This window comes from Arachis duranensis, chromosome 8, assembly GCF_000817695.3.
Source record: "Arachis duranensis cultivar V14167 chromosome 8, aradu.V14167.gnm2.J7QH, whole genome shotgun sequence".
Classification (NCBI taxonomy): Eukaryota; Viridiplantae; Streptophyta; class Magnoliopsida; order Fabales; family Fabaceae; genus Arachis; species Arachis duranensis.
Window position 1 is genome coordinate 38565582 of NC_029779.3, and position 10650 is coordinate 38576231.

Consider the following 10650-nt stretch of genomic DNA (forward strand, 5'->3'; position numbering starts at 1 on the left):
TATATTTCAAGTCGGATTTAGATCGAACACCGCTATTGCACGCGTCGATTAACTTGCACACTGCTATGTACATAAACAATTAACTTACACACTTTTTTTGGAAAAATAAAAATAAAAATCAAGGAAAAGGACAATCGGTTAGACTTTGCAGTTTTATTTTTTCTTTGGTCAAGGAATTTGCTTCAGGTCAAACCATGGCATTGAGATTGGGCTTTTCTCGTACGGAATTTAAAACTAGGCTTCAAATGTATTATTTTTTCTGGGTTTGGGCTAACACTTCGCATATATATTTTTGTTCAAAGTTTTTGGTCGTTAGCCCATGATACTATGACGTTTGACAAAAGAAAAGGGAGAGAAAATCTGAGTATGATTCGGTGAATGTCATGGCCCAAAAATGGAGAATAAGGATATTTTGTATTTAATTTATTAGTAAACTACTAAAATTGTCCTCTATTTTCTAACAACAAAATTATCCTCAAAACATTTTAAAATGCGACAAACACAAAATACCAAAGCTAATTATATGTTTTCAAAAATATTTTAAAAATTAAATTTTGATAAAAAAATTTAAAAAATAATTAAAAATAAAATATTTTTATTCTTAATGTTTGATAATTTTACATTAAGTATTTTTTGTGTAACTCAATTTTATTAATGACAAAAAAAATTATAGAAATCAAATTTTTATCTAATTTTTTATCAAATGCATGAACGATTTGTCAAATAAAAAAATTGTTTGTCACTTATAAAAAAATTATTCATTTTGATTATTTTTGTTGTATTTTATAATATTTTAAAGATATTTACGTCGTTATGAAAAGTGAATGATATTTTTCTCGCATTTTCTAAAATTGAGAATGGTATTAGTGTTATACCTTTTTGGTTATCTTTATACAATAAAAAAAAAGTTGGGACGGTAAACAAATAAAATAACAAGTTTATTGTTTATTAATTATAATAAAATAAAAAAATAGTTCAAAAAGTGTACTACTCGATCAAATCTGTCAGTAGTGTGTTCAACAAGATTCAATTTGTACATTTTACTCTCATAACTCCATCTAAACACAATTTAGTAATTCTAGTTCTGCCTCGCTACTAACGCCATCAACTAATTAATCAATTAATAAATAACTAACTGGACCCTAAATTTTACTAATCAAGTTTCTTTTTAATCTAACTTAACCTTATTAATTATTTGATTAATTACCTTCTCATTCACAACTTAAACTAATTATTTTGATTAAACTAACCAACAATTTACTTTGTTATACTAATTAACATATTGTAGACAGTAAATAACTATACTTAAAAATAATAACATAAAAAATCTGACTAACATAAAAACAGTTAACAATAAGTCTAACTAATATATAAACAGTAAATTTGTAACTTTAACTAATATGCAACTTATAATTAATAATTTTTTTAATATGTAAACAGTAAATCTAACTAAGCTAAAAAAATAACTCTAAGTAAACCAAAAAAATTAACTCTAACTAACTTATTATTTACTCACCTGGAACTGAAAATATTATATTTTAAAAAATAAAATTAAAATATCTTATTTAAAAAATTATTTAATTCTTTTATTTTATTTAAAAAAATTCCACTACTATAAATCTAATATTAAAATTAAAAAGCGTGAGTTCCAACACTGCAAAACCATCACTTTTTAATTTGAATATGGAAGTAACAGTGGTGTTGAACTCGGATATGGAGAATACAGGTGTTTTACGGTCATGTGGTGTCAATAGAACAACTCGGAAGGTCCGAGTTGCGTTGGATATGCCATTTCATGAAAAAGATTGACAACAACAAACAACTCGGAGGATCCATTTTCTAGCTTCTGAAATTCATATTTGCCAAACCACAAGTCGGACCATAGGATTTCTTAAGTAAAATTTTAAAATCAAATAACTCGCATAGTCCGATTTATGTACTCTGAGTTTTTTTTTTATTTTTTAACACAAATCGGACCTTGTACTCTAAATTTTTTCCACTTTTTAAACACAAATCGGTGTACTCCCACAATTTTAAAAAACACTAAAAATTACCATGTTAAAGTATATTATTACCATTGTCACCAATATAAATAAATAAATAAATGAAACAAACGAAAACGGGGGGCGGAAAAAATAAATGAAACGAACGAAAACGGGGGCGGAAAAGAACACAGGAAAATGCTTTAATTGAAATCGAAGCTAGCTAGCAGTAAAAATCTCATCTTTACAGTCACAGAGATGGCGTCTGCAATAGCTATAGCACATTTTTGTCCAGGAAGAGGCTTAACTCTTTCTTGCTACAAAAGAAATCGTTTCCACCTTCATCATCTTCGTTTTTCTTCTACTTCTCTCTCCCATGCTGTCTTCTCCAGAGGTAAAGTTTACAACTTTTTGCTAATTAACCATCACCCATCAAATTGTTGATTCTGTTTCTCAACTCTCTCACTCATTTGTAGGTTACTTGTCAACTGAGATGTTTACAAGGCCAAAAGTTCACCCCATTATTTGCATGGCCAAAAGATACGCACCAAACACCACAAAGAGAAAGGTAAACAAATCCCATCCAAAATTTTATGAGAAACTTGATCAGTGATTTTCTAATCTGAAATGTTATTGTTGGGCAGAGATTGAGTAGAAAGAGGGGAGGTGACCCTGACAAGAAGAGACACAGGAGAAGGAAGGGGTCCAAGAAGAAGCTTTTCAAGATCATCAGGCTTGTCTCAGCAGCTGGGACTGGATTCTTCTATGCCAAGAAGAAGAGCAGGAGGATTCACAAGATTGACCTCAAGAAATATGATCCAAAGGTGAAGCTCCATGTCCTCTTCACAGAAGCCAAATGATATGTAACATGCCACTTTTGCCTTTGGGCTTTAATGATCGTATTAGTACTAAAACATGGCTGTTCTTCCAATTCATCTTGAAAATTTTTATTAATTAAACTGTTCAAATATTATAAATTAATTACGTTTGGTTTTTAGTCACCAAAAAAAAAAATCATGTTTGTTTTTCTGTTAATGATGCAGAATGTTAACTGATATGTTTATAAAAATCTATTAATTTAATAGATATGCTATATTGGAATTAAGATTTATATATTTGGAAAAAGAGATTAAAAATGTGCAACCTACAAATTCTTCCTGAAACAATGAGCTCTAACAGATATAAATTATGGATTACCAAATTAAGTCTTTCACAATCTGAAATTTCAGATGCATTCATGTTTTAACAAAGGAATGCAGAGAGAACTAGCTTTGCTCGGATAAGATTCCTCATAAATGTCTTAATAACATGACTTGAATGTTTCAAGTTTCGCGTTTGTTTCAACTTTTGTGCCAAATCAAAGGTCCTATGAGTGGCTACTAATCATAAGAACGCGATGTTGTTGCTCATTTAGCCATTTAGTTTATTTTTATTAACCCATTCAAGTAGTACTGTTACATTTATTTATTTTGAACCAAAATTAGGATTGATTTACACACTTATAAGAATGAAAATCTCATTATTATTAGAATAATACCCCAAATTAATAGCTAAAGATTTTAGTTAGACAATTTAATTTTTAACAGCTTCTAATCACCAGACCAGTCTCTAATATTTTATTTTATTAGACATATCAATTTGACATAATAGTCTTTAGAAACTTTTAAATTTAGGTCAATCTTTCCCATGTAAAAATTAATTTATCTAATGAAATACAAATTTAAAAACTAATTTGGTAATTAAAATTTATTGAAAACTAAATTGTCCGAGTAAAAACAAACAATATGATGTAAATACTCTTAGTATTTCGATCATGATCACATAATGTCAAAAGAAATATAGGTCTATAAACATTTCGAAACTCAAAACCCACTCTAAATTTGTAAAAACTAGATTTGAGCAAATTAATTACAGTTTAATCTAGTGATCTAGAGAAAAAGAAAAAGAAAAGAGATTGTGTTTTCAATTTCCTACTTTGAATGTTGAAAATAATCGGTTTTTATAAGTAACAGGAAATGACAGTTTAAGCTTTAAACAAGGGTGACTAGAACTCTATTCCAAGACTGATCAAATAAAAACCCTTTCTACATTCATTTGTTTCTACATATTTCACTTTGATAATCCATCCATATATAGATTCAAACTCAAGGATGAAAAGAAACTCGGCATCATAAAGGCAGAACATAGAAGATAGAAGTAAACTTGAAAATTGGGGGCATAAACAGTCGGTGAATAACCATACATGAAGAAAGAAAAATCCTGCTCTCACTAAAACATTTAACAGCTCTCCACATAGCAACATATTTGTACAGTCGCATCGATCGCGCCAACTCGTAAAAACTACCCTCACCGTTTTATAGAATTTACATCATCCTTGACTTGCTGGCTGGCTTGTATCGTCATTTTATCTCCTCTGCATGAGCATCAGGTATGTGCGCGCGCTGCGCTGCGCCTTACACATACGTGATACTCCAACTCACTTAAATTCTACGTATAAACTTAGAACTACAAAATGTACAGTTCATTACAACCGATAATTTTATTTTTAAATATAGACAGAGGCAACCATACCCTCTGGATGCAGGTAGAAAATGAGAGAGAGAGAATGGGAGAAGCTCACACTAGCCTCAGTTAGCTGTACAAACAACATACTTGTTCTACGCCCAACTAAGCAGCAGGATGAGGAGACTGTGCAGCAATTCTCCTTTCTGCAAGAAACCGAAAGATCGTTTATGTTTAGCAATGCTTGCATGCACACGGATAACTCAGCGCGAAACTTGCACCTAAATGCACACAGTGTACAAGATTTCGTACCTCCGGCGGCAACAAGTTTCTCTACACGGGCAACAATATGCTTTCCGTAGGTGTACTTCTTCAGTGCATTTAAATGGACTTTAATTCGCGAAAGGATTAGCTCACGCTGTTGGTCATCGCAAGTCTCGAGCACCTTTTGCACGACATAATTTGCAAATTGATCTTTCATCATTGCCTGTATTATACAAAAAGAAATAAGATCATATCAGTATCAAGAATGGCAAAATAGAATAACACTTTGTGATCAAAGTTCAAATACCAAAAATGTCAAGGCTCATCATTCTGTTACAAACAATATAACATTCAATCCATTGTGAAAAATTATTTAAAACAGAAATTCCCAGGTCAACAACAACAAAGCTTGTCCTACTAGGTGGGACCCAACTGGATGGATAAATAGGCAAGATATTCGACAGACTGGCCTCGTCACAATCTTATTAGAACATAATTCAAACATTCCATAACACGAATAACATCACATTTAAGCAAACTTGACTAAGCGAGCAAAACATCTGCATTCCTCAATAATGAAGTTATATAAACAAAACATACATCTCATCATATGCAACTTGCTTCGAACAAAGGGAAGTTGGTAATTGGAATTGGAACTAAAATTTAAGACAAACCTGAAGAGGCTCATTTTCATCTGTTGATCCAAGCATCTCATTCACAAGTAATTGGCGTTCAGAAGGACCTCCAAAGGTCAAACACTTCTCAACAACGTTTGAGGCAAACTTCTGTTGACTCATTTGAACTATCTTGCCTGCTAATTCTTTGATAATGGCTGAACGTTCATCAGGCTTCCCATGTTCTAGTACATGCTGTTTTATGAGAGATGATGAAACAAAAAGGAGATTAACTGACAGGTCCGATAAAATGACATGTGAATATAATTTCAAGTATTAAAACAGTTGAACACAATAATGGTGGAGCAGGGACTAGAAGGCAACATGCCAAAGATCCATCAATGATTGTGGCAAAAGCAGTCCCAAATTCTAAGTAATCAGAATAAATAATAAACCTGGACGACGTAGTTTCCATACTGATCTTGCGCTAACATGCTAACAGCACCTAAAATCTCATCCATGACTTTTTGTTGTGTATTAGGGTCATTGCAGTGCTCCAGTACTCTCTGCCACGTGAAAGAGATAATTAAACGTTCAATGAACTTAAGGGCTTCAAGAAAGGAGTAACATTAGTGGCCAAGAATTCCTACCTGTATCACCCGGCAGCCATATGGGTGGGTTGATAATGCCACAACTTGACCAAAAAAGGTTGAGACAATAAAGTTGATTGCATCCTCAGGGACACATTCTATACACTTCTGAATGACATGATTACCATTTTGATCTCGAACACAGCGCATGACATTACCATCAAGCTCTTGAACCATTTTTATCTTTTGGTCTAAATCAACAACCTCTATAGCCTACGGCAGGATACATAAAGAACAAAAGCCAAAAGAGAAAATGATTAATATACATAATACTAAGAAAACAGAGCCAGCAATAGAAATATCAGCTAATGGCACTAAAATTGGCTAATACCTTTTGGATGACCCGACAACCATACATTTGAAGGCTGAGACTCAGAACATTACCAAAAAGCTTGTTGGCCAATTCTCTTCTCTGGGATGCAAGTCCATGCTCAAAAAACTGCAAGATATGAATTGTCACTCACAAGATGTGACAAAGAATCAATCGGAGTGTCCAGCAAAAATATAGAAGGTAATAGTTACCTTTTGAACAACATAGTTACCAAAGACATCAGTCATCAAATTAACAGCTTGTGGCATGATTTCCTGATACACCATGTTTTTTTCTTCTGTAGTAGCTGTTTCAAGCTTTTGTTGAATAAATCGGCTCCCATATTGATCAGCACTATCCATGAGAGCAAATTCATTAAATGAAATTCTTCAGAAGGTAAAACAAAATTACACATGATAAAAATTAACATAAAAATAAGGGCATACCTGAAGTCGACGACATGACCAGCAATTTCAGCAAGCTCAAAACACTTTGTTTTATTGCTTTTAAACTCTTCCAACAGAGAAGCAGCAATGCTTTCATCCACGTTTCCAGCATCCAGATGCCAACCTCCCATGACCCCAGTTAAATTCCTTATTCCAGATGCAAAGCGCATATTTAGGTCATTGTGTCTAATAGGACTGCCAGATCCAACAGGAGAATTGGATAAAGAATTTGCTAGTGGACTTCCAGGGTAAGACAAGCCGACACCATATGGAGAATTTCCATAATAACCATGATGATTAGAACCACCAGACTTGCCACCCAGTGGAACATTATATTGTGACTTCGGTGGAGAAAGCACCGTCCCAAGATAAGCTTTCTGAAGCTCAAGCATATTCACGTAAGAGTTACCTAAGTAGTTCCTGTCCATAGAGGGGTCATTAAGAGCAGCAAGTTGTGCTGCCGCATAATCAGATGTCCTCATGTACTGAAGATACCCGGGATCAATGAAAGGAGACTGCAGAGCACCACCTGCAATTTGATTTCCAAGCCGACCATGACTATGCACATCAGCTGGGGTGGGAACTCCAGAAGGCAAACCACCTCCAAGAATTCTCGAGTCCATTCCAGGGGCTCCCATTGCTGAAGCTGCAGCAACGTTTTCAAGAAGGGGTGGCAGATTAGCAGTTCCAAGTTGATTAGCCATCAAGGAAGCCAGTGCAGGATTTCCAGCATACCCACTCATGCTGTAGTTGGTAAATGATGGATTTGTACCATCCAAGGGCTGGTATTGAACTGGCATACCACCACTAGAACTAAAAGGGGAAGTAGGTGATCCCTTGAAATATGACTTATTGGAAGGAACACCAGATTTCTGTTGATCAATTTGCCTATCAAAGGCCAGACTGTTGATGTCTGATCCAGTCACACTGCTCTTAACTGACTCAGAATAGGATGATTTCTGCAAGTGCCCGGATTCAGACTTTTTAAAATATGCATGCTGCTTGCCATGATCCTGGCCACCTTGCATACCGAAAAGATATCTCCGATGATTATCAACCTCTGACTCAACTTGTGATTGGAAATGGTTATCACCATCTAGCACATCATCTGCTGACAAGTTCATGCCGGATAGTGCAGCCACAATATCAGCAGACTCATTCCCAGTGGAAACACCATTATATGCATCAGGACTTGTAATGCCTCTCTTCTCAGCAGCGGCAACTCTCCCGCCACCGATAGGCGTGGGGCATGGACTGGGAGCCCTAGCTAGATGCTGCGGATCAGGAGTAGTACTTCGTGACATGGAAGAACCTAGTGCAGCAGCATAAGTATATGAAGACTGAGAGCCAATATTTTGGACGCAAGATGACCCCTGAAGATTTGATCCTGGTCTTAAAACATCAGCGGCAGAAGAATCACGCCGTAAATGAGCAAGTTCTGCTTCAGCAGCACTTATGGTATCAGCATTCTCATCGTATGCATTACGGCTGGCTGGACGAGAAGGAAAGCCACTAACAGGTGTGCTGCGTCCCATATCATCCTGGAGAATTACAAACCATAAATGACCAAGTAGAAGAAAAAGTGTGCAGAAACAAAATAGAACAGATCAAATCATACACACACACTACAAATATGTCAAAAAGATAATTTCTTTGCAACTGTTGAGTGTGAATGATAACCGAAAAAATGACATTAACTCATCGTATTCAATACCGTATGAAGTCTAATAAATTTAATGTGCCCATAATATTTTGAAGTAAACGTAGCAAATAAACTATATAGAGTAAGGTAAAGAACTATCAGTACCAATCTGAATCTAATGCATGTCCACAACTTGTGGACAAACAAGAAGGAACAGAACATCAGTAGAACTGGAACAAAAGCAAAATGCATTTTTTGAAGTTCAGACAATATGTCATGCTGCCATCTTAAACACCACAAGCACTATAAATAACATTGCACAAGCGCACCGAGAAATTTTGCATTTAAATGATCAGACTTAAATTCTTAACGACATACATAGTATAACTGATATCAGAGTTTTTACAAAATCCATTAAGAAAAAAATTGATTGTTCAAGCGAGTCTTGCAGCTACAATAGAACCAAATATATACACTTTGGTAATGAATCACATGCTCAACAATTACAAGAGCATGGGCCTTCTTATCTATATAGAGCTAATACTTAATAACAGAACCCAAAGAGCTTAATCAAAGAGAAATAACAGAAAAATAACAGCTTGAGAATGGGGGAAACTAATACAACAAATATGAATCTAGGGGTTGAGAAGATACCTGAAAAATTTCTGCAAGGCTCTTCTGTTTGGTCCCAAGTCCCAGACCAGGCAAACCAATGAGTCCATCACCACCCCACTCAGAAGAGCCTCCCATTTTTTCGTTATCCACCTCATTTTCTTGTTTCCTTAAGTTAAAACCCGGTGGTGTTGCAAGCAAAGATCTACCGCCATTATCATCAGTCCTGTTCACTTTCCTCCTATCTCCAATTCCGCCCAGAGCAGAAGCTCCACTTTTTAGCCTCTGTGAGAACCTCCAATCTTCCTTTGACAGCAAAGGAGGCGGAAGCCGAGGATTCAAATTAACATTTGAATAGTAATAAGATAGATAAGCTGGATCAGACCTCATCTCTTCCTCGGAAGCAAAACCATTACCATTCTTAGCTCTGGAAAACTCCGAAAAGGCTGCAGCAGCAGAAGCACCCCCCACACCTGCGCCTGAACCACCGCTACTACTGCCGCCAAATAACCCTCCAACAGCACTCAGAGAACCCTCAACAGTTGGAGGTGCTGATCCACTCCTGTACAAATTGAGCTCCCTCTCGCGATCATGAGCCTCTTGTCTTCTTTGTTCACGAAGCAACATCCCAATCTCTTTTTCTAAGTCATCACCAAATGAACCCTCGTTACCACCAAGCATCGGCCTCCTTCCCAATTCAGATAACATTTTATTTCATAAACCCAAATTGATCATCCACACAACCCTTCACCAATCTAATACTGATCACTACCATAAACCATAAACCAAAAACTAAATCACCAACAATCTCAAAAATCTAATCTTTTCTCATAATAAAACATAATCTCCGTATTTACAACTTATGGGAGTGGTACCTACTAACTTGAAAAGCAAAATAAAAATTTAAGAAAAACTGCACCGGTCATTCAGGGAGCTGAAACTCTAAATAGCTGAAGAATCAATCAGAAAACTGCATAATTTAATTTAAGCTTCCATGAGTTAGGTGCCCATGATCACTGAGTACGAATTTGTAGGGTATGTTGTTCAATACCTAATCTAAAAGGAACAAAATAAACGTGAGAAATAAAAGGGAGAGGAGCAAGAACAGTTAGAAAATAATGAGAGTGGCGATGTTAAGAGGTGAATCCGGCGGCGATTGGTTCTTACAAGAACCCTTAGGGTTTTGTTCTATTTCGAGGAGGATTAAATACAATCATAATGGCAAACCCAACCCAAATTTATTAGTTTTAAATTTTTCTTCTGGAAGAATTTGGGAAAAGTTTCTATTTTTACCGAAACCAAACTGAAATGAGAAATGTAAGGCTGTATATGTATAATTATCATAACTTTTAAATCAAAAGTATATTAATTAGTTAAATCTAATAATATAATACTGATATATATCACATAATTTTGATCAAAATCCGTAATTTTCAACAGGAGCACGGAAAATATTTTATTAATTTCCTAAAAAGAAGGGGGTAATTGACCAAGTGATAACCGACGGATGTAGTGATATGGGCAGGCCATGGTGTATATATATATATTATATATAATATATACAGAGAGAGAGAAAGAGAGAGAGTTGTTTTTGTTTTTCCTTTTTTGGTGGTAATGTAAAAGAAAAA

At 35.1% G+C, this 10650-nt stretch overlaps 2 protein-coding genes across 2 annotated transcripts; one reads left to right on the forward strand and one right to left on the reverse strand.

Annotated features, from left to right (window-relative positions):
* The first annotated feature begins 2157 nt into the window (after positions 1–2157).
* LOC107462582 (uncharacterized) lies at positions 2158–2981 on the forward strand. The gene is made up of 4 exons (XM_052252831.1): positions 2158–2171; positions 2234–2376; positions 2459–2550; positions 2627–2981. The coding sequence occupies exons 2-4, from the start codon at positions 2241–2243 to the stop codon at positions 2840–2842; spliced, it is 444 nt and encodes a 147-aa protein (XP_052108791.1). The 5' UTR covers positions 2158–2171; positions 2234–2240; the 3' UTR covers positions 2843–2981.
* A 1180-nt stretch (positions 2982–4161) lies between these two features.
* LOC107462591 (pumilio homolog 2) lies at positions 4162–10321 on the reverse strand. Its single transcript, XM_016081202.3, has 9 exons — positions 9065–10321; positions 6769–8309; positions 6535–6676; positions 6344–6451; positions 6013–6225; positions 5818–5928; positions 5423–5617; positions 4797–4971; positions 4162–4690 (listed from the first exon to the last, which is right to left on the reverse strand). Exons 1-9 carry the CDS (start codon positions 9728–9730, stop codon positions 4650–4652), a joined length of 3192 nt encoding a protein of 1063 aa, XP_015936688.1. The 5' UTR covers positions 9731–10321; the 3' UTR covers positions 4162–4649.
* Positions 10322–10650: the final 329 nt, after the last annotated feature.